General features: G+C 43.4%; 1 protein-coding gene across 1 annotated transcript in view; it reads left to right on the forward strand.

Annotated features, from left to right (window-relative positions):
* The window catches only part of Cfap54 (cilia and flagella associated protein 54), a 299,598-nt gene that overhangs the window by 258,652 nt on the left and 16,350 nt on the right, over positions 1-24,596 (forward strand). Inside the window, exons 65-67 of the mRNA XM_059245690.1 lie at positions 2,456-2,562; positions 8,075-8,216; positions 16,234-16,308. Coding sequence (XP_059101673.1) covers positions 2,456-2,562; positions 8,075-8,216; positions 16,234-16,308 — 324 coding nt within the window. The remainder of the gene's footprint in view (positions 1-2,455; positions 2,563-8,074; positions 8,217-16,233; positions 16,309-24,596) is intronic.

Here is a 24,596-nt window from a genome sequence, read left to right on the forward strand (position 1 = left end):
ATTACATACTCTTTAACTAACATCTGTTAGCTCCCTCCTAGACCTCCAGATAAACACGGCTTACTTACTGTCATCCTTCCTGAGCTCCCTGTTTTATCCCACGAGTGAGGCCATGCAGTGTTTGCGTTTCTGCGGCTGGCTTATTTTACTTCACACTCTGTCCTACAGGTTCAATGACATCCCAAATCTCGGGATTTCATTTTCAAGTCTTTCCAGTGTTCTGTTTTGAAGGTATTTTATCTGCCCATTCATGTGTTGATGGACATAGGTTGATTCCACATCTTAGCTGTTGAGAATGGCACTATGCTACACACCAGAGTGTAGCTGTCACTTTGACTGACTGATTTTCTGGCCTTTGGATGTATACCAATGGGATGCCAGGGCTTTTTCTGTGACTCTGAAAGCCCTGGGATCTTTCTGCTGTCTCACAAGTAATGAAACCCTATGGCACGCCTTGGTTTCATCTCCCATCCATTCTGCTGGATACCGACGGCACTCTTTTCAACCTGGAGCATCCCATATTCAGTCCACAGGGATTTCATCTCTATCAGGATCTTCCCTCTGGCTATCTCTGTATATTCTTGAATTTCTGTTATTCGGAGAGCGAACCTAATAGATTCAAAGTTTACTTTTCTTATCTTTTTCTCCCTCTTATCTGTGATTTGAATTTAGGATTTGCTTTTGGGGGTAGACAGATTCATCTTGGTGCTTCAAATATTTCGTTGCATATTTAGCTGGGACAGTGTCTACCTTTGTCCCCATTCTTTGTTCCATTTCTGCAGCCCCCGTGTTCCCCCTTCACGGACACGCCGTGTCATCCCTCCATCTTCTTTGTTCACGGACTTATCACCTCTCCCTCTTTAAGTTTGTTGGGGCCATCGATAGTTTCTGCTGTTCTGTCTTATGTTGATCCTCCGAGTCCCTTTCTTCTGTTAGTTTTGGCTTCTGCCTTTCACTTCCTTCCTAGCGGACCTTTGGCTGTCTGATTATGTTTGGAGAGGCACTGAGGACACACGGTGCCCGGCTTATTGATGTCTAGGCTTCACTGTAGGATAGCTGGAGGGCGAGCCAGCAGTTCATTGGTGGGTGCTGAAATGCCGGTGTCTGTGAGTCTTTTCACTTTAACTGGTCAGTGATCCCAGAGAGACTATGCAGATATGCTTCATCCTGCTGTGGTCCAGTGTGTATAGATCTCACATTCATAATACATCAATTCCAATATTTCCCTCAGCACCTCTCCCCCAGAGCTAAAGACACGAATATAGAAAGTCTGATTTACCATTTGCAGAGCACAGAGTGGGGACGGTTCACCCAGGAGCAGTGTCGTGGGAAATGTTGAATTGCCCCACTTGGGCAAGGAAGGGGCCTGGTGAGAGCAGTTCTCACACTTCTGTTTGCAGTCCCATCTGCTCTCGCCTTCTCAGGTGCCTGACCCTCTAATCCTGGAGCTTTCCCCCATTCTAGGTCAGGCTTGATGTTGGCAATCCTTTTGAAGACACTCGGGGTACAGCCCTCCCTCTCTACTGAGTCTCCCAAATGCTCTCTGTTCTTCAAAGCGCTGCCAAATCCCATCTCTTTCACTCCCTTTCCTTTTTGTCTGTGCAGATTCATAGCTTAAAGGTATCCTTTTACTCTTCACTTTGACTTGCATGGAAGCAGAGACGCATGCGTGGGCCTGACGTACGCGTCTCTGCTTCCATGCAAGTCGAGTTTCAATGGTCCACTCTGAGCTTCTGCTTTCTAACCTGGAAAGTGAAGGGAGGGTCTGTGAATGCGCAGCTGTTAGTAGAAGTTACATTGCATGGAGTGGACTCGAAGAATTATCCAAATCCACGCAACAGGGAAATAACAGGGGCTCGAGTCACCAAGAGAGTCCCTCCTCTTAAACGAGCCGATGAAGCTGTGTGGAGTTGAAATAAATGGAGAAGAGAGGAGGAGAGCACTCTTTCAGTGGGGGTATGGGAAGGTGTACCTACTGAGAAATAACGAGAAACAGAGGGTACCCACCAGGTATCTGTGTTTGTTGCAGAGGGCTGAAAAATGCTGAAACTTAAATCTAACTGCAGTGTAAAACATTACTCCAAATAGCACTTATTTTCATGTAATGACATTTGTACCTTTTCTTTCTAGACAGTGTGTGTGTGTGTGTGTGTGTGTGTGTGTGTGTGTGTGTGTGTTTAACTCACTATGTCATCTAGGCTGACTTGAACTCTCAAACCTTGTGCTTCTGCTTCCCACATTCTGGTATTCCAAGAATGCATTGCCATAACCAAATTAGCTTTGTATTTCTCATATTTCTCTTCAAAGTGAATTGATGGGTGGGTGGGGGGGCTCAGTTATTTCTTTTCTACAGAAAAGATCTTTAAAACATGGTGATCTTTGCTATGAGGAATATTGATGGGATTTTCAGGTGTAGTTTTGATGTCTGTTTTTGTACGCTCCTATTTCTCTTTAGGTTTTATTATTGTACGCATATAACTTGAAGCCTCTGAAGATTTCCGATATTAAAGTGCCCACCGGCAACAGCGTGTGTGTTGGCACCTCCTGGTTTCCACTGAACAGGCAAGTAGATACCCTTCTCAGGAAGGTGGGGATGTTGATGGGTAAGCTGGATTCCACTGAACAGGCAAGTAGACACCCTTCTCAGGAAGCCAGCTGGGAATGATGATGGGTAAGCTGGATTCCACTGAACAGACAAGTAGACACCCTTCTTAGGAAGCCAGCTGGGAATGATGATGGATAACCATTAGTCTGAATTGTTAAAAAAAAGAAAGGAGTTCCCAGAAGACAGAGCGAGAAAGCTTGGGGTCTGTGGAGGAGGCTCAGCCTCAGCTGGGCAGTGCTTTGCTGCCAATACAGGTGAGTATAGCCACAGGGACTTAGGGCCTTGAGTCAGAACATTTGCATTGTGCTTTTTGTAAATTCTCAGATTTAAGGGTTTGAGAAGGATACCAAGATGGATTATTATCCTTTGAAGCAAGAGATTCTTCAGGGAGTTACACACTCCAATGAAAGAGAGCATCGTGGGGGCTCTGAGGAGTATGGAGGCCCATGTGGGATCCCTTCTTAGAGATTTCAGAGACACAGAAGCTCTGTCATGTGGTTGATGAGGAGTCCGTAGTATGTGCTTGCCTTTTCTACAGAAATGACACGTGGTCAGAAAGGGAAATGGCAAAGGTTTGCCCATCCAGTTAATGTATGTCCATCACACAGATGTGGCCCGTGTGCCTCCTGATTGCTCTGACTGCTTGATAAACCTCCTTTGGTGAATAGAGGTTTACAGACTCAAAGGCAAACTCTCTTGGTACCTGCCATTTTGCTGTCCAATATGTGTTCATAATAAAAACTTTGAAGAAGCTAGGAACATATGTCAACATAATAAAGGCTGTATTCTACAAACTTCCAGCCAATACTATACTAAATGGGAAAAAAAAAAAAAACCACTCAGTGCATTCCCACTAAAATCAACAAGACAAGGATGCACATTGCTCTCTGAACTCCAGCAATCAGACAAGAGAAGGAGACAAAAGGGATGCAAATAGGAAGATAAGTCAAATTACCCCCGTCTGCAAACACTGATCTTGTGCAGCGGAGACCCTAAAGACTTCAGGAGAACCTTGGAACTGATAAGCACTTAGGAAAGATCAATGCCAGAGGTGGTCACCATACCGGCTGTCAGTCATATCGTAGAGCTGTGATGGCAACAGCGTGGTACTGGCAAAGACAGACAGTGGGTCAGTGGAGTGGAAGGGAGGACCCAGAATTAAGCCAAGGCGCCTACAGTCACCTGAGTTTAGGCAGAGATGCCAAAAACATGTGTTAGAGAGAAAAAGCATCCCCTCAACCAATAGTACTGAGAAAATCTGGTACTTGCGGGAAGAAGAGTGAGACTAGATCCCCATCTCTCGTCCTGTCTAAAAAATTCAAACCTGATGAACTCCAAAGCTGTTATAGGAAACCTGGAGGAGTGCTTCTGTGTGGAGGCAGCAGCAAGGGCTTTCTGAAAAAGACTCTAGTCACTCAGGGGGCAACATCAAAAGCTGGAAAGTGACATCGTGTGACATGAAAAAGCTTTTGCATAGCAATGGCGACAGAGAGTCACCAGAGTGAAGAGGTGGTCAACAGGCAGAGAAACTCTTTCACAGCTGTGTGCTGGACAGAGAATTAGGATCTAGGACTAACTCAAGAAACTAAATATCCCCCAAGCAATCCAGCTAATTTAGGTTTAAAAATGGCGGGGATGGAGTGGGAGTGTTTCTCTACGGGGCTGCAAATTAAATCCAAAGTCCACCATCTCCTCTGTCCCCAAGCATGTTTTACATTATCCCCCAAATTAGACCCTTTAGCCAGGCTTTTCCTCTCTTTCCACCTATCAGGAAGTATCTTTAATTTTGTTGTTGTCGTTTTTTTAAATTTTGTCTACTTATTTCCCGTTTTCCTACCTTTTTACCAAATTCTTTGCTTTCGGTTTAAGAGAAAGGCTTTAACTCAGCTAGTTCCTCGTCAACGCAGTCGCCCACTGCCCTGGCCCCTTCAGCCTCCGTTTCTCTCCTTTTAAGAGGGGAGTGATAGCCTCTCCTTGACTAGCTTTCTGGTGGTCGTTAGCCTCAAGCCTGATGACAGATGAACAGGGACTGGGATGTTGTTGACAGCATGGGTGTGTGCTGGCCCTGGCTCTCTGCCCCACCAGGCATCTGGTCAGAGCGGTGTGGATGGAGACCCACCCTGCCTGCCCGTGTCCCCAGAGAGTCCTTGTTCTCGCTCCGTGGTTTTCAGATCTCAGGATTTCTTGGCCTTCTCATGAAAGAGAATAAAACAAGAGCTGTCTCAAGAGCTGGCAGACCTCCAATTTTTTAGTCAGTTATTCCTCCTGCCCCCTTTTTTTTCTTCACCTTTAAACCAAAATGGTGGGAAAGCACAGGTCGTATACCAGCATACAAAGCAATGAAATCAGGGCATTTTGCATTTACCTTGTAAATCCTGAAACACTCCAGGTGTTTAATTTTTCTTTTCCAGAACCACAAGATGAACATAAAGACAAAACCTGCAGAGTAGAAAGGCACCGATGAGAGGCTTCTTTTAAAATTCTAATGAAATTTAATTTAATTTACAATTAAAATTCTTTCAAAATTGCCACGAGTCTGATCAACAGTGAACCACTCCGACAGAGACAAGCCCTTATCACCGAGCTGATCTCAGGGGGTGGTCCCTATCCTGACCCAGGACAGTTTGTCTCACTCAGGCTGGGTTCTGTACTGTTGAGTGTCCCCACTTGCTTGCTCACGGAAGACAAAGTGAGAGTTTCTGCAGTAGAAAACATAGGCAGAGAGGACTTAACCTCTCCTCCTTCACCTCCTCATGGCCTACTTAAGTTCTCCCGGGGAAAGACATGTTTTCGTTGTTTTTCTTATAGCCACAGAGAAAAATTCTGTGTTCTCAGAAATCTGCAAATCAAAGCTCTGATTAGTTCTAAGTGGCCGTTACACCTTGGTGACCAGAATCAAGTTCTCCGACCACTTTCCTCCAACGTCATCCTCTTTCATCTTAATCTGTGTTTCTGCTTCCAACTGGGTCCCGTCCTCCAGGCCCTGGCAGACTAGAAGAGTGCTCAGCCATTCGGGAGAACAGGGCCTTGGGGAGCTCGCTTAGCCCAGACAGGATGGTGGATGCTTGCCTGTGGGCTCAAGGCAGGAAGTCCAAGGACTGGACATTGGCTTTGGGGACGGAGAGGTGCCAAGCAAGAGAGAGCAAAGCAAGGGCTGGCTGGGGAGAGAAGAGGGTCGAGCAGTCGGGCAGGTGCAGTCAGGAGGACTGACCCTGACATAGCCCTTCAGAACCACCTAATGTTGCTCCTTTTCTTTTTAAGCAAGATGAAAACCTAGGGAGCCGCCAGGCCCTCATAGCTGAGCAACAGGATGGGACTGTGCAAAGCCCAGCTTACTTTGCTGGGTACTGGACCACTCTTAAGAGAGTGGTTTGTTCTGAGCATTTACTCTGAAGAAGACATTACAGTCTCTGGCTTCCGGATGATCAGGAACAACCTACAACCCATTGTCAAGGGCTAGTTTATTCTTATTACGACCTCAAGTATTGTCATAGAAAGCTATGCATTCATTTGAGGAGCTGAGAATCAAGTACAAGGCTTTGTACATGCCAGGCAGGCAGACACTGTACTACAGAGATGTACCCTCAGCCCTATGTGGCTTTTGAAAAGACATGAGAATTCTTTCTCTGGGTATTTGAATGAAGAATGGGGTTTAGGATACTCTCTTCCCTTTATTTGCCATTTTATACTTAAATATGTGCAGTTACATTGTTTTCTCCTTACAAATGTTCCGTGAATTCCATGAAGTGGATTTTATTAGTCCAGCCTTGCCACAGAGGAATTTCAGGGTAAGGTGCTAACTGACTTGCTGGAGGGTCTAGGTGTTATGATTTATTACGCGGAGGGGAGGGGATAGGAAATATGCTGGGCAGATGCAGTGGTGGGCTGAACAGATGCATGCCATGCAGGAATGGTGACGGTGGTGGAGGCCAGTAATATACAACCCAGACGCTGTATCCATGTGGAGAGTTTATTATAATAGAGAGATAAAGAGGCAGAGAGACAGAAAGAGGGAGACAGAGGGGGTGGTGCACACCTCGTGGGGGGAAAAGCAGGAGAGAGAGGAAAAAGGGCAGAGTTTTTCCTGAAGAAGAGGCTTCTACCTCAGGATGTCAGACAGCAGAGTGGCCCCAAGGAGCAGGATCAGACTGTTAACACTAAGGATAGAAGAAGGATTAAGACATTGGTCAGGTTCCCTGTGAAGGAGCCAAGTATGACTCACCAAGTCCCAGCTCCACTCTCTCTCCAATACAAAAGACAGCTTTCCCAGCATGATTGATAGTACTTACTTCTTACTGGGCAAGTTTTCCAAACAAACTTAATGACAAATCTTTATGTTTTAATTGTTACCCTTTGACAGAAAAATGGAATGCAGAATGCATACTATATATGAAAATATGTGGTATATTTCTCGTGTGTGTGTGTGTGTGTGTGTGTGTGTGTGTGTACTATAATGAGGAAATCAAATTGTACTCCATGTCATAAGTGGAGACACTGTGGAAGACTGGATAGTTGAAGTCTTTGTGTAGACTCTTCTGCCATTCTGCTTTTGGATCATCTCGTTTTGCATAATAACTTCCTCACCCCTCCTTCCCTGTTGGAGACACACAGCCACACACACAGCCACACACACATTCTGTTCCTGTAGGGTGGAGTCTCTCAGAGCTCCGCAGGTGGTCTTGCTTGCCTCTTCCAACTACAAGCCTTTGACATCCCTTCTGCCTTCTACCTCTGACCTCAGAGCGGCTGCTCCTCACTGACCGGAAGTCCTCCAAGTTGTCCTTTTGTAGCTGATCACAGGTGCCCCTACCTCCTCTTTGGCTCTTGTTTTTATCTCTCTGCCTCTGCCAACCCTCTTTCCCCCACAACACACAGACACACACACACACACACACACACACACACACATCGACACACATGGACACACACACAGACACACATTGATACATACCGACACAGAGACACACACAGACACACACAGACATAGACACACACATACACACACACACACACACACACACACACACACACACCTCTGGAGTGTGCATTCATTGACTGGCCTTTCAAGTGCTTGCCACCTTGAGTCAGCTGGACAGCCATAACACACCATTAAGATCTACATAAGAGTGAATCTTCTGTTGACAGGCTGGAGCTTCCTTGCTCATATCAGTACTTATTTTCATATTCAGAATAATTCCGGTGGGTATCTCTCTGTCACTGTTCCCTTGCCCTGTTGTATGTACACCAACCCGAGTGCATACATAGACACAAACATCATGAGTGCGTTTCTTTGCTCGTGTTTGTTGAATGAAGGAACGATTGAATAGATGCTATTTGGGGAGTTGAGACACTTAACTTTTAAATAAATAAAGGCTGAATTCATAAATCTTATTGATTCTGAAACCAATACCCCTCTTGACTTTTCACATAAAGTGTACACATATATGTGTGTGTGTTTGCTATTTTTAGAGTCATTGCAATTCACGAGAAACTATCTAATCTCGCGCAAATAGCTGAGCTATCGTTACCGTCGGTTCCAGAAATTGCTTCGGAGGAAAATATATATGAATCAGTAGACTCTGAGGATAAATCAGCCGATACAGACATGGAAGTAAGTACATTGCTAAATGACGGCAAAACCAACTTGCAATTGTAGGGTGGATCTCATCACACACCGTTATTTAAGTCACCGTTAGCTTTGTCAGAGCGGGACTACACAACTTCATGACTCTCTGACCTTCAATTTTCTTTACTCACGCTACCAGATACGGCCAACTCTTGTGTATGCATGAGTATCACGTGCACCTGTGTGTGGGGGAATATATGCATGCATGTGCGTGCATGTGGGAGCCACAGGTTACTCTCAACTACTATTCTTCAAGATGCCGTTCGCTTTGTTTCTCATGGCAAGGTATTTCACTGAACCTGGGGCTCACGAATTAGGCTAGACTGGCTGGCCAGTGAGCCCCATGGGTCGTCCTGTTTCTGTCTCCCATGCACTGGGATTACGAGCATGGACCACCAGGCTTGGCTCTTACATTTTTATTTTTACCATGAGTTCTGGGGCTCAAACTCAGGTCCCCATGGTTCTAAGGCAAATACTTTACCAACCACGCTATCTCCTCAGCTCTGGCCCAGCGTACATCCTATGAGGGAGGAAAGGGGGCAGACCACACCTCTGTCCCTCATGTTTTCACCATGTCATGCACACTAACATTTTGTTGGTCACATAAGCCTCATGCTGTGGGTGCCAATGCTCTCACGACCAGCTTGGCAGTAGGAAATCCAGAATATTACCGAAATGGTACAAGTAGCAGGCAGTCAGGAATCATTTTTGTTTTCTTGTGTCAATTTTAGATGCGATTGATTTTCTGTTTGGATATTTTATGGTTTGGCAAATTTATTACCCCCTTCTTCCCAGCTTCTGCCGTCTCCTCCACTTCTGAATTCTGCCACATCACTACACGTATCAGAAACCATACCTAGTGTTTATATTTTTATAGCCCTGTAAAAAGTGCTAACAGCTAGGGGCAGGAAGACCTTTGGTTACATTCTTTTCTTGTCTGTTTGGTTTCTTGTGACTAATTTTTTTTTCATCACTGTTTCCCACTTATTAGATCTGGATTTTCGGGTGTTCATCGATACATTTTTTGACTCAAGAGCTCAAACTGATCACATAGTGTCTCAGTCTCATTTTCTTCCTGGGCTCCCCCAGCCTCCAGCTGTTCTTTCAACCAGGCTGTTCTGGGGCTTGCTGGTGTGGCTGGTTCTGGCTCTCCCCTGCTGCTCTCCCGGTGGAGGCTGGATCAGTCTGGGCCACAGCCTTGCTTTTCTTCTCTGAAAGCTTCCAGGGTCTTCTCTTTAGTTTTAGTCTAGGAGATCTTTTGTTTTCTGAAGTCATTTGGCCAGGTGAATATGTAACTGGTTACCAATAATAAAACATCTTTAATTCTTAAAGAATAACATTTACATGGCTCTTCGTTTTTCTATTTAACTCATCTATCCACTTTTCATAGGTGAGTGAGCAAGAACTAGCAACTTTTCTGATTTTCAGAGAATATTTGTTGGCATTTTCAGTCTTAATTTATTAACAAAATGACTAAATGAGTTTTCTATTATTATGCAAGTTAGCAGCCCATATGTGAGAGCCCATCAGCGGAGTTCAGCCTTTGTAAAAGGCCACTCTTCCAGCATTTAAGTCCTCTGCACTCTCTGCCAGGATTTATAAAGAGCAGATGTCTTAGAATTCTAGTTGTGCATCTTTTTCAATGGCCTCAGATATTACTTTGCTCATGTGACTTCATCCTTTACAAAGGCCTCAGATGTTACCATGCTCACTGTGCTTACTGATAAACTGAGGGTGGCATTAAATCTCGCAGTAGGTCAGAGTGCCCCCATTATCTCAAACTCAGGAGATTTTAGAGAGATACAGATTATACATTTCTTGCACGAAGATCACGTGGCTCTCATGTCTGCTTTCAAGAGGAACTCGGCCCTCTTGACTCATGCTCATCGTTTGTAGTGCACTTACAATCAGTTCTTTAGTCACAAACTCATCAGAGTTCTGTCTTTGAGACACAGTCTAGAATAGTCTTTGCTTGAATTATTCCTAGTGTATTTCTTCATAGTTACTATATGGGAAATCATTTCCTTACAAATCTGCCTGTCTTTTTAGCTTTGATTGTCTCAGGCAGGAAAACATCTACAATAAGAGTAAGGATGCTAGACTGTATTCTGCCAATTCTGTTTTACACCTCAGTCAGATGCTTAAACCTTTTATGGAAATAATTTTCTTTTCGTCTCTAAAATAAATAATCTTTTTACATAAAGACAGGCTGTTTGGATAGAACCAGGGTTTGCACGGTGACCCTGGTCAACGTAGGTGTAAAATTCATCATAAGAAGACAAATGTGCAGGTCAGGAGGTTGACTGTGAACATAAACAAATCAAGAATAAATAGGGACGTGGGGGTGGACAGAGGAATCCAGAGGACATGTGTTTCCTTAGTGAAGGCCCATAACTTGTTCTCGCATTCTTTTTTTTTTTTTTTTTTTTTTGGTTTTTCCGAGACAGGGTTTCTCTGTGTAGCTTTGCGCCTTTTCCTGGAACTCACTTGGTAGCCCAGTCTGGCCTCGAACTCACAGAGATCCGCCTGGCTCTGCCTCCCAAGTGCTGGGATTAAAGGCGTGCGCCACCACCGCCCGGCTTGTTCTCGCATTCTGATTGGTGTATTGAGGTCAACCACAGAGGAGGCAAGCCTCTTCGATCTTGATATCCGTCTCTGTATGTTTAAATTTGTTTCCCTCACTTAGTGTTTCCTTAGCATTAAAATATGTTTTGGGCATGTTCCAGTTCCTGTTGTCTCTGTATGTGAAAGAACATCACCAAATAGAAGGAACTGTGTTTGCTTGGAATTGAAGTGGTAAGAGAATTAGTTCACAGCATTTATGAGACACGGAAGTAACATAGTTTTCTTTTTTGCACACAATATTAAGCAGCACTTTAGGAGAAGCTAGATTCTGGCTCATATCAAATCTCATTGACTAAATTTGTCGTCATGGCAATTCTCACTTCCAGCTAATTAGAAGCTAACTAGGACCCTTGAAGAGATCAGTTCTGGTCTGGAATCGAACAGGAATTCATGGCTTCTATAATGTGATATTTCTATTAGATATTATATGTTGTTGGTGGGTTATTGAACATAAGGATATAAATCATGTGCCTTTGTTTGCTATGTAGGGTGTGGGTTTTGTTCATTTCTTCTCCCTTTGTTTTTTCTGATGTCCTTCCTATTTTCTTTTTTTGTTTACTTTTCCAAAGTCCCTTAGGTCCAGCGTAAGCCAGGGATTTTGGAACACAGATGTTAATTTAAAATAGATTAGGGAGGCTGCACAGCAGGTGTTCAGATCACTTCTAACAGGAGCAATGGCTCAGAAGACTGGTTTCTATTGCTCCACCACTTACAGCAAGCAGAATTGGCATATTGCCACATAGGAAAGGACTCAGTTGTAGCTTAGTTGGTAGAGTGCTTGCCTAGCATGCACGAAGCCCTGGGTTCATTCTCCAGCACACCATAAAACTGGATGCAGTGGCCCATGCCTATAATTTTGGCACTTGGGAAGCAAAGGTAAGAGGATCAGGGGTTCAAGGTTATCCTCCTCACTTACATAGTGAGTTAAGGATAGCCTGATCTAAGTTAAGGATAGCCTGATCTAAGTTAAGGATAGCCTCTGTCTCCACAAAACAAATCAACAAACAGAGGATCAAAAAATAGAAAAGATGTTTGCGAGCCAGGCTGATTTTTAAGATGTAAACATCTTATTTAGAATGAGAATATGTTGATCCAAGAAGCCCACTATATGTTTGCCAAAATGCATAAGGTTACTTCAGCAAATATTTATGGAATGCCTGAACAGTATAAATGGATTAACATTAGCATAATATTAACAGTCCCAAATACAGAAGTACTGTGGCTACAAAAGCCTGGAGAAAAAATACACTCTGGTTTTAGCATTCTCTGCTCTTTCTGAGAAACCATTATTGGCAAACATTTAGGGAACTGTGAGACCTATGTGTCAGAGCACTGTGGGGGAGTGTAGATGAATCTGGAGGGCAGGGTGGAGGTAAGAGCTTCCCACTCTGACCTCACTACACAGTGCTGGAGGAGGCTGTCTCCCCCTCCCCCTCTCCGGACTGAGAGCTCCTCAGTCTTGTTCATCTCTGATTCCCGCTTCCCTACGTGGCCTGTAGGGGGCAGCCCACAGATGACTGAGTAAATGTTGAATGGACTTGGCTACCTAGGACAGGGCTGAGGCGAAGTCAGACTGGGTTTTGGGGAATTGGAGAAGGTTGAACTCCGCTTCAGCAGGGATCTCACCCTACAATGTGATAATTGTAGTGGTGAGAACAGGGGGAGCAGGGATTTGAAGGCAGGAAGTGTTTCTCTCAGTGTGGGTCAAAGATGATGAGGATTCCTGCTTAGTGTGAAAATTGGCTTTAGTGTGTTGGAGTTGCTCAGAGGTCCATGAGTCTCGTAGAATTCATGGGGGTTTCTTTGAAGGGAAAAGGCCAAAGCCTGGCTAAGGGTCCCTTCACCCCTCTCTGACCCTTATCGAAAGGAAGCAGCATGCTTCCCACCACTTTCTGTCTAGGAATGCTGAGCTTAGCGCTGTCCCACCTCTGTGGCAGCGAGGTTATGAGAGGGGCCCAAAGCTCCGGCCTCGACATCCACCAAACCCACAGAGTGTGTATGTGGTTTACCTCAAGAGCAACACAGCATCACTAAGGCAAAATTCCTTTTCGATAGATATTGAGAAAGGCAGTAGACGGCATCTATCAGGGAACACTGCTCCATTCATCTGTCACTGAGATAACAGATGGTATAGACGAAGCCATTTTGCTTGATGGCTCTTGATGAAATCATGGCAGTAACCCATCATGACTGTTACCGAAACCCTTTATATAGAGAAAACATACTTTTAACAACTCAAGAATCCAGCGAGAAGTACAGGCATATAAATAAAGTAGAGTAGTGCAGGTAGGGAAGTGTGCTCCCCTCTGTATGGAAATGTGGGTCAGAACCTAGAGGGCCATGAGGGGTAGTGGTCAGTGCTGGGCCTCCTGCCCTCCCTCCATCTTTGTTAGCCTTATGAAGCTGACCTCAAGCTCAAATGGTGTGAAGAGCCTCCTCCCAAGCCAGCTCACCTTTCAACAGTGGTCAGAATTACACTTTTTCTTTTCTTTTCTTTCTACCTTGTTCTTTCTTCCTTGTTCTTTCTTTCTTTCTTTCTTTCTTTCTTTCTTTCTTTCTTTCTTTCTTTCTTTCTTTCTTTCTTTCTTCTCTCTCTCTCTCTCTCTCTCTCTCTCTCTCTCTCTCTCTCTTTCTTTCTTTCTTTCTTTCTTTCTTTTTTGAGAAAGGGTTTCTCTGTGTAGCTTTGGTGCCTGTCCTGGATCTCATTTTTTAGCCCAGGCTGGCCTCGAACTCACAGAGATCTACCTGGCCCTGCCTCCCGAGTGCTGGGACCAAAGGCGTGTGCCACCACTGCCTGGGAAGAATTATATTTTTAATGCAATCTGTATCATTATTTGCCCAGTCTCCTCCTAACTAATTTCCTATTTTAAACTCAAATCCCTTACTTTTATGTGAGCTGTTGCTACAGAAAAGACCACATCGGATCCCCATGTTCCTTGAATGCCCATCACTTGTGGCTCATGTGTCCCACCTCATCCCTGCCTTTGCCTCCATTCTCAACCAGTTCAAATCCTTCTTCTCCTTTTTCCTTGTTTATTTTTATTTTTGTATCCTTTCATGATTTCATTGCATCTTAATGGAATTGTATACAATTGTACATTAATATAATGTTCACATAGTAAGTATGATGTCCTTACATCGTCTCTCCCCCATTATTCTATCACTTTTCTCCTCTCACTGGACTCCTCCTCCTCCTCCATTAGGCCCCTCCCACTTCCATGGAGTTTTTTTTTGTTTGCGGCTCTCTCTATATAATTAGGATTGTCTATATGAACATGGGAGGCGATATTTGGTGAAAGTTCTGTGACAAAGTGACTATGAAGACTCAGGGTTAAGTGGGACATCCGCATCACCGCTTCCAAGGCTCCAAGAACATTAAGGAAGAGGGGACAGGAAGAAGGTAAGGGCTGGAGGAGAGAGCAAGGGACGGAAAAGCTGTCCTCTTAACCTTACACAGCTGTTACACCCAGGGTCTCCAAACAGCAGTGGCTACCTGCACAAGACATTTACGAGAAAGGCCCAATAACATTCCATCATGGGGTGGGCGGGGAGGGACTTAGGATTCCCCTTCCCTCCCTGAAGAGATAAAGGAATTCATGGTTCTTGGGGGAGGGGACAGAATTCCTCAGTAGTGTAGATACTGGTAGATGGCCCTTCCACTCCCTCAGGGCACAGGTCACATGAGCTCTGTTCTAGTAACTCCTTATTCGTTACACTAAGAATCGCTCTCCACCCCTGTGATCTAACCACATGTCCTGACTACATGTGTTCCGATCAGATGCCATTTAATTTTATTGTGCATCTATTTTTTCCACTAAAATTCCTTCTGTTTCTTCACCTTTGTATCCCATAGCACCCAGCAGAATGTCTTGAATATATTTGTTAAGTTTAAGAATTAGCTGTAGTTTTCCTTTCTTAATTTTTTAACTCTAATTGGATCATTTTTGTATATATGCATTTATTAAAACTATTGAAGCTTCCTTTGGAATTCCAAGGTCTATTACCATTTGATTTTTATTTTAAGGTTTTAACCATCATTGCTCAGTTATGATTTAAAAATTAATGTATTTTTATCATTTTACTATTTGAGTGCTAGCGCATATGGATATTAATACTATCATGAAAACAAATTGTTGCTTCCTCCAGGGCTAGATGTTGGCAACGTTTTGAGGTGGGTAGAACTTAGCTCTGACAATCCTTTTTTTTTTAATTTAATTATTTATGTGTGTAAGTGTTTTGCATGTACTCACGCCTGCACGCCGCATGCATGCCCACCTTGTTAGTATCTGTGGGAATCAGAAGAGGGTATCAGATCCCCTGGCACTGGAGCCTCAAGTGATTCTGAGCCACCAGGTGTGTGCTGGGAACCGAACCCAGGTCCTCTGGAAGAGCAAGTGCTTCCTCACCTCTGAGGCACCTCCCCAGCCCCATCTCTCCATCTTGCAGTCCTGATCCCTTCCATTGTAAGGAAAGGAAAAGAACACTTGCTCATGTAAAATGGGCTTGGAGGGAAAAGGCAGAGACGTACCCCATGCATAGTAAGCCTGTGTGTTGCTGACGACCAGACACAGCACAGTGAGCCCGATAGGAACAGAAGGGAAGAGTCAAATCTGCACTCAGCCCCACAGGGGACACAAACACTCTCTTATCTCTGCTTCTTCCTCTCCCTCAGCTTCACATCTCTAACCCAGTGGCTGTCTTCTCCAACTCCACATCTTACCCCACATCTCACATGGCTGCCACTGGCTCTGACAAGTATTGCGTTTTCTCCATGAAGCTGCCATGATAGGGAGTCTGGTTGTGTCAGCCATACTTGTGGGGAGGTCATTTGAGGTCAGGCGTCCACACATAAAGACAACTGTGTCCCTACAGTCAGGCCATGAAAGGCCATCAGCAGATGATGTCCATACCCTATGGCCTCTTTCCGTTGACTTCTCTCAATACCCTTTCTCTTTTGTCCCCAACTGCCTCCCATTCTTCTCCACTTAAACGTCTACTCGCCAGCCCCTGAGACCCGACCCTAATCACTTCTTCCTGAGGATTTCTCCTCAATGGAAAGTCCTTTCCCCAAACCTTATTTTGGTGTGAACTATTATACTTATCATTCCTCTGCAGACTATGCATCTTAATAGTAGATGTCCAGGGGAAAAGGGCCCTATAGCAACAGACATTCATGAGGAAACACAGGTCTTATTTTACAGCTCCCTGGTATGCTTTCAAGTAACCTAGATGACTTGAGCAATTGACTTCTTATTCTTTCTTTCACAGCTTGGAAATAGGGCCTGAGTGACATAAAATAAGACAAAAATAGTTAATAGTCAATATGGCCTACTTTCCCAATGACACCAGAATCACCCTGTTCTGTTTTTCTTTCTAGAACATGATCCTTGAATGCTGCTCTGAAATAATGGCTCTGTTTTCCACCGACAGAGACCCCACTCCACTGACTGAGGTATGTCCCTCTTCCCTGAGACTGTCTGGGATTGTTCACGGATATTCCTTTTGCTGTGTTAACAGAGACACGGCATGTATCCAACCGCAAATACAGAGGACCCCATTTCCTTAATTCATGTGAAAAAGTATTTGTAATAGCTTATTACTTTGGTTAAATGTATTCTTTGCTAGAAAACTTCAGCTGGTGCAGAAAAATTATAAAAAGAATTTAAAAGAAATCACTTCATAGCCACCATGCCATGAAAATCCCCTGTTAGCATTTGGAGAACATCTAGAATTCTTTCCATGTATACACAAATTTAGAATTTTTATATCAATAGAATCAACTTTATATACATCATGAAACTTGCTATTTCATTGACCAATGTGGTAGTTAGAAAGAAAATGGCCCTCATAGGCCATGAGGAGTGGCATTCTTAGGAGGTGTGGCCTATTGGAGCAGACGCGGCTTTGATGGAGGAAGTAATCACTGGGGTGGGCTTTGAGGTCTCATATATTCAAGCCACGCCCAGTGTGGCAGTCACTTCCTGCTGCCTGTGGATCCAGATGTAGAACTCTCAGCTCCTTCTCCAGCACTGTATCTACCTCTGTGCCACCACACTTCCTGTCATGATGATAATAGACGAAACCTCTGAACTGTAAGCCAGCCTCAATGAAGTGTTTTCCTTTATAAGAGTTGCCATGGTCATGGTGTCTCTTCACAGCAATAGAAACCTTAAGACAACCAATAATGTCACAGAGAATTTTTGTATGTGAAAACTCTACTTTGTCATATTTAGTGCCTTAGAATAGTCTCATACATTTGCTCGCCAAGCACTGTTTACATAGCCAAATACTTATTACTTATGATGGATCTTGGGGTATGTGTGTGTATACATATGTGCGTATATAATAAACGTACTATAAAACTTATAGTTTTAGCCATTAGATGTACTGGACAGCTGTTAAGTTTGAATGCCATGCACCTATTTATTACCTTTACCCACCTCCCAAACTGCTTCACTACTCCAAGCAGCAACTCTACTCATGAATTATTAACCCCCTAGTTCTCATCACCATCCTCCCCAACTCCTGGTGACCTCTATTCTACTCTCAATGTCCCGGTTTGCCCATTCTAGGTGCATCATATAACTGGAATTGTGTCATACCTCCCTCTTTGTGTGTGGCTTACTTAATTGAGTATAACGTCCTAAAGTTATTCACAGTGTAGCACCTATCAATATTTCATTCCTTTTTTTAATCTTATTTGCATTGTGTCTGTATACCATGTATGTTTACCCATTCATCTGATGACAGGCATTTGGTTTTGTATTACATGGGGGGGGGTTTGTGTTTGAGTCCTGGCTTCAGTGGGTGGGGGGTATATATGTAGGAGTGGGATGACTTAGTCACATGGTAGTTCTTGCTAAACTACTTCAGGAGCTCCCAAACTGTTTCCTCAGCAGTTATGTAACTTTAGATATGCACAAACAATAATCAGGGTTCCAATTCCTCTGCATCCTCATCGGCACGTGTTACTTTCCCTCTATTTTTTTCTCAGTAGCCGTCCTGAGGGGTACGAAGTGGTATCTGGTTATTTGATGTGTATTTCTTTGGTGGCGACTGATGTTGGACATTTTCTTAAGTATCTGTCGGCCATCTGCATATCTTCTCCAGGGAAATTGCTCTCCAATCCACTGCCCATTTGTGAATTGGCCTGTTCACTTTAACAGATGATGGTAAATGGTCCTCTGGAAACGACACCGGTTTTCTCTCCTGTGAGTCGTTGACGAGACGACCAGTTTGCCAAAACTCCCATCTATATGAGGAGGCACTCCTTTACCTCACCCTGCTCCAGATGGTTGCCTTACAAGTGAAAAATAGTATGCCATTATTTTATATTTATTATTAATAAGGCCAAAGATATTTCATACGTTTGCTGGCAACTTCTGTGTTTCACGTGTGAAATAGTGGCCACTGGTGGAAGTCATCATCAGATACTTACAGTGCACTGTCTGTCTGTCAGGAAATCTTGTTTTAGCGTTGGCGTATGAGCTGTGTCAGCTAGCTGCCTTTTACTAGAGGGAATAGACAGTATTTATGACCATCATCACCACCACTTGCAACAGCAGCAGGAAGATAATTTTGCATTTTTTTAATTGCTAAAAACTTAAAAAAAAACACCCAACAACAAAAACCACATTGAGCAATATATTAGAATAGTGAGTGTCCAACTGTAGCCTGTGAATAAATCTCTACTGGCAGTTTTAAATAACGATTTGTTGGAAATTCATGCCTTTTCATGTAGTTGTGATCTACATGTACTTCCCAGATACACCACCAGAGCTGGGCATTAAACACTGTATGTCCTCCAAAGCCCATTTTTTCCCTTTCCAGAAGATATGTGCTGGTTTCTCTAATAGGGTCATAAGGCTTATTAGGTCATGGTTTATTCAGGTTGGTCGGGAAGATGTCTGTAGAAGTGATATTTGAAGAGCCATGGGTACACTGTACTGTGCTTTTCAAAAGATCCTTAGCTTTGGGGAGAGGAATTGATGCAGCTGTTCCCAAAGAAAAATACAAACAATCTATGTTTGTATTTCCACAGTGCTTTGTAAAATGACATTTAATTCCCTTTAGGTTTGAACTCCTGAATATAGGTTTTTTTCCCTTAAAAAATCCACTTAACAATGTGTCCCTTGTCCATTTTAATATGGAGAACTTATTTTATATTAAATAAATATATAGCTCTACTGAGGTAGACAGAGCAAAACCAAGCTTAAATCTAATTTTGAATATTTTTTTTGCTTGGGCTCTCTAGAATAAAAGAATGAATAGAAGTTGTGTGTGTGTGTGTGTGTGTGTGTGTGTGTGTGTGTGTGTGTGTGCATGTGTACTTGTGTGTATATATGTATGGTGTATGTATATGTTCATATGTGCATGTATGTATACATGTGTGTATGTATGTGTATGGTACATGTGCATTTATGTATGTGTGTGATGTCTATATGTGTGTATGTGCATGTTTGTGCATGTGTATGTGACCAAGGAGGGATTTATTATGTTAACTTATATGTCTAGAGGCTGGATGCTCCCACCATGGCTGTCTCTATGCTGGAGAGCCAGGAAACCTAGAAGTTCCTCAGTCAAAGATGCTGGAAGCCTCAGAACAAGGTAGCCAATGATGCAGCCCAGTCTGAGGTTGCAGGTCTGGGAGCTCCCTGCAGCCACTGGTGTGCATTCACGTTGAAGGGCCTAAGACTTGGGAGCCAGATGTCCACAGTCACCAGCATCTGCACTAAATACACTCATGCAGGAGAAGTGGTTCCTGCACATTCTGAGTGACTTCCTCCTCCCTCTCTTCTTCATCCAGACATGTAGCCAATGAAGTGCTGTCTGTACTGAGGCTGGGTCTTTCCCCCTAACTTGCTGTCCCACATGCCAGTCATCTGCACAGACACACCCAGAAGTGTGCTTCACTAATCTCCTAGGCATCTCTCAACCTAATGACGCTGACAATAAAAATTAACTACCACGAGTATTTAGTAATGAGTCACAAAGAGTGTTTCATGGGGATATATCATGAATACTACCCGTGGGTTCTGGGTTCTGGGTTCTGGCAGATCAGTGTTGAAATCCTAGTCCCCAGTGTTAACAAAGGTGTGGCCTAAGACTACATATATAGTAACACCAACTTCTCACGGTCATTGTGAGCATTAAAACAGTAATGTGTTAAGCATGTATAAAAGGGCCTGATGCAAGAAAATGTTTAAAGCTGGGGTATTCGAACATAACTGTCATCATCATCCTCCTCATCGTGTGTGAATGCTGCAGCTTCTCGTTAACTAATTTCAATCAGTTTTAGTATCTAGCTTTGGTTTTATTGTCTCAAAGCCAGAAGAAGAAACAGAAGCCATGTTCTTTACCCATTGATGTAAATCACTATAGAACCTATAGGAATGAGGCCGGTGTGCAGGATGGCATCATGGGATCCTAGCAGCATAGGATCCACCCATCTAATAGATAGTGAATCTCACACTTGATCTCTGCCTAACTGTGCTGGGATGGGACATGGGAATTTGTGAGCTTGTCTCAGTAAGTAAATTCTTGGGCAAGTAAAGTTATAGGTGCCAATAGAACTCTTTTTTTTTTTTTTTTTTTTTTTGAGCCAGTGTCTCACTGTGTGACCTTGATGGGCGGCCTTGAACTCACAGAGAACCACCTTGCCTCTGTCTCATTGGTGCTGGGATTAAAGGAAACCATGCCTGTCCCTTTGAGCCATTTTTTTGTCACTGATAGGAGATCTTGTTATGCGAGACTTTTATTTTTTACTGAACATGCCTATTACAAGTTACCTTGGCTTGTTTCAATCTCTTCCTAATTAAAATAAATATTGCTGTGCAAAGGTTGAAGCAGAGAGACTTAGAAGAAGAAGGAGATACAGAAGTTTCCATGCTGACCCCTCAGTGACAGTTCTAGAGTATCAATGACAACTAGGTATGATTTCATGTCACACAACAATAAAAAGCATTTCTTTAATTGCCTGCATAGGTTTGACTTATTAGTTTCCAAGCTGTCAGATAGGATTAAAATATGATGCTAAAATTATTCCCTCTGTCTTGCTATAACTAACCAATCATGGGAGGATGAAGCCCTTTTATACAACTCCCTGTCCATCATTAATTATTGACTGTCAGTTGTGTGCAGGACATTGGTGTAGATAACTTCTATAGCTGCAAGGCAATATAGATGAAAGCACCTCCGGCCAGCTAAATTAATGTTTTCCTATTTGTTCGCATGACACAAAGAAATTGATCTAAATTATATATGTGTGTATGAGTGTATATGAATTGAACAGATCACTATGTGATCATATAGCTCATTTGTGTGGTCTATCATCGTATAGAATTGGTACATGGTAGAGATTCCTAGGCAAGCTCTGATCGGAAGAGATGAGACTTATCATGTGCAGAGGTTGAAAAATAGATTTTGTTTTGCAGTGTACAAGATAAAGAACTTTTCTTTCAGTTCAGAATTTTCAGCTAGACCTAGCATAAGTAAATGACAATCATAATATTCATTGAATGCCAGTAAACCACTAGTAATCATCATAATAACAACACTAGTTCATATTTGTTAAGAATATAGTGTGTACAAGTGTACTAAATGTAGTGTACTAAATGCTTTACATACATTAGTGTGGTGGTTTGAATAAGGATGGCCTCTATGGGTTCATGTATTTGAATGCTTGGTCTATGTGACAGGGATTAGGAGGCACAGCTTTGTTGGAGTAGTTACAGCCTTTTTGGAGGAAGTATGTCGCTGGGGGTGGGCTTTGGGATTTCAAAAGCTCATGCCAGGCCTGGTGTCTCTGGATCCACCTATAGATTTGGATATAGAATTCTCAGATCCTTCTTCTGTACCATGTCTCCTTACATGCCGTGCCGTGTTTCCTGCCACACTGATAATGGACTAAACCTCTAAAGTTGTGAGCAAGCCCCGATTAAATATTTTCCTTTATAAGAGTTACCATGGTCACGATGTCTCTTCACAGCAATAGAACAATGACTAAGACAACTAGCTCATTTAATATTAGAAGAATCTTCTTTTGTTTTGTTTTTTGAGACAAGGTTTCTCTGTATAGAGTGCTGTCCTGGAACTCACTCTGTAGACCAGGCTGGCCTCAAACTCAGAGATTCACCTGCCTCTACTTCCTGAGGGCTGGGATTAAAGGTGTGCGCTATCACCACCTGCCAAATTTGAAGAATCTTATAGAGTTGATTGGCATTTTATTTATTTTTAAAGAGTTTTTTAAATTTTTATTTGTGTGTGTGTATGTGTGTGTGTTTATGTGTGTGTATGTGTTTGTGTGATATGTTTAAAGCATTTAAAACATCACCATGAGTGCGTATGCATCCTGTTGTCCCTTGGAGGCCAGAAAAGGACACCCGATCCCATGAAGCTGTAGTTACAGGCATTGTGAGCCACTGGATGTGGCTGCTGACACCAAACCTCAGTCTTCTGCAAGAGCAGCAAATACTCTTGCTATCTCTCCAGACCCTCCTATTGGATTGGTGAGGAAATTCAGGCACAGGAAAACCAAGCAGCAGACTCAAGGTAGGAGTAGGAGTCAAGTCCAGATTTGCTTTAATCCAAGGCCAGCAACATATCTGTACCCATGGAATGCTGTTTTGGAACAGTGGAAAAAGATGCTATGGGAAGTTGGGGAAGGAGGTGAGAATTAAAGATGCTAGTATAGACTAAGAAGGGTTGAGAAGGAAGATAAAGTGCTAGAGGGAGGCACAGAGACCAAGCAGGGTGTCAAGACAGGAATGGGCGTAAAGGAAAGGAGATGGGAGTAGGAACAGTTGTCTCTAAGGACAGAGAAGCAGGGAGCAGAAAGCTGGAGGATGGGGAGGGTTGCCAGGAAGTCTGATGGGAGGGAGAGGGTGAAGGTGGGGCTCCTTTTCCGGTGATTTTCATTTTCCCAGCGAAGTAGCGCAAGTCCTCGTCGTTGATCTGAGTTGGGTGGGCTGGGGGCACCGTCTTTTAAAAGAGAGGAGAGGATCAGATATTCATCATTGTCGTTGAGTGAAATGGCTGAGGAGTTTGGCTCAGCTTGAATGAAAGGACTGAGGGCCACACCCAGCGTTAGGATTCCCAGTATCTTTTGGCCCTGGGTGTCTTGGCTTGATGTAAGAAATGACACCACTAGTAGTGTGCTTTTTATTGGGTGAATGTGAGAAGGGAGCTGATATGAGATGGGGAGAACAGTGGGGATGGTGACAGCATCCATCCCATGGCCAGGAAAAGTGCCTTCCCTATACCCCAAGAAAGCACAGTTACTGTTTGACATATCTATTTCATAAGCTCCTAAAAAAGCAAAAACAAAAAAATGCTTCTTTCTTTAAAAACATTTTCTGTCTGATCTACACATCCTTAATGACAGTAAAATTCTACTGACTTATACAATATGACTGTGTGCTTGATGGATGGATATTTTTTACATGGCTGAATTCCCTGTGCATATATCCAATTGTTTCTTATTGTTAAAAATAATTGTTTAGGGGCTTAGTGGCAGAAAGCTTGCCTAGCATGGCTGAGGTCCCAGATTCAACCCATTGTACAACCGAAAATCAGTTTATGATACATTTCTGATAGAATATTGGCATCAACTCAACTGTATGCTGAGGATTAATTGTTACCACTCCACTATGCTAGTATCCCTTAGTCTAGCTAGTCATTTGCTCTTTTTTCTAATATATCTATTCCATCATGAGACGATGGGAACCTTATCATCATTCACAGCCTCTTATGAGCCTTCACATGCCAGCTGAAATGGTTGCTGCACCATGATAGTATCTTACTGGATTATTGTGTAAAATGGGTAAATAACATGTTCAACCTATGCTAGCTTAATTGTGACTGTGGCTTTTCTTTAAAAAAATTGTTTATATTTATTTATTCACATACTTGTGTGTGTGTATGTGTGTGAGAGATAGAGAGACAGAGAGAGAGAGAGAATGAATGAATGAATGAATGAGTGAGTGAGAGACAGAAACAGAGACAGAGCATGTGCTCATGGCACACATGTCATGTATGGATGACAGAGGACAATTTGTGAGAGGCAGTTTTGTCTTTCTCCCATGTGGGTTCTGGGGAACCAAACTCAGGTCATCGGACTTGGTGGCAAGCACCTTTACCCACTGAGCCAGCCTGGAGACCCGTCGTCTGATGTTCTTTCCTCACTTCCTTCTGCAGCCTCTGGCTTACATCTCTTGGCATGCAATCGTTTTTCATCAAACTAAGTCCGAATGGCATACGTCTCTATTAGTCTCCTATTACAACACTGACTAGATCTAATACAGCGAGGTTGCTTCCTACTGAGTTTTTATTCTCGGGGCTTTGTCCAGGGGCTGGCCCCAGCAGGTGGTGTGAGGAAAGAGTAAAGGGATGAATAGTTTGTCGTCCATCTTCCAAAGGTAGCCCTGGGAGCACAGTTCTGCTTCTTCCGTGAGTATGGACCTTGAGGTCATCCACGTCAGTCTATTGTTAAGTAGGCGTCTGTAGATTGCTTCTTCTGGGGCAGCCAGAGGACGAGGCACCAGAATGCAGAAGTAAAAGCCTGAATAGCTGCTTTGAAGAGTGCCTACAGTCTACTCGGTGAGGCAGCCAGCCTCAGCACCATTAGCCCCATTCCTCTAACTCTGGAGGTGATGAACTTCTTGGGACATCCTTTTTCTGAAGCTCACCAGTTCCTTCCATGAAACTTAGTGGTCCATTGTTAAAAGATGTTATCGCTTTGAG

This window comes from Peromyscus eremicus, chromosome 18 (genome assembly GCF_949786415.1).
Source record: "Peromyscus eremicus chromosome 18, PerEre_H2_v1, whole genome shotgun sequence".
NCBI classification, from domain to species: Eukaryota; Metazoa; Chordata; class Mammalia; order Rodentia; family Cricetidae; genus Peromyscus; species Peromyscus eremicus.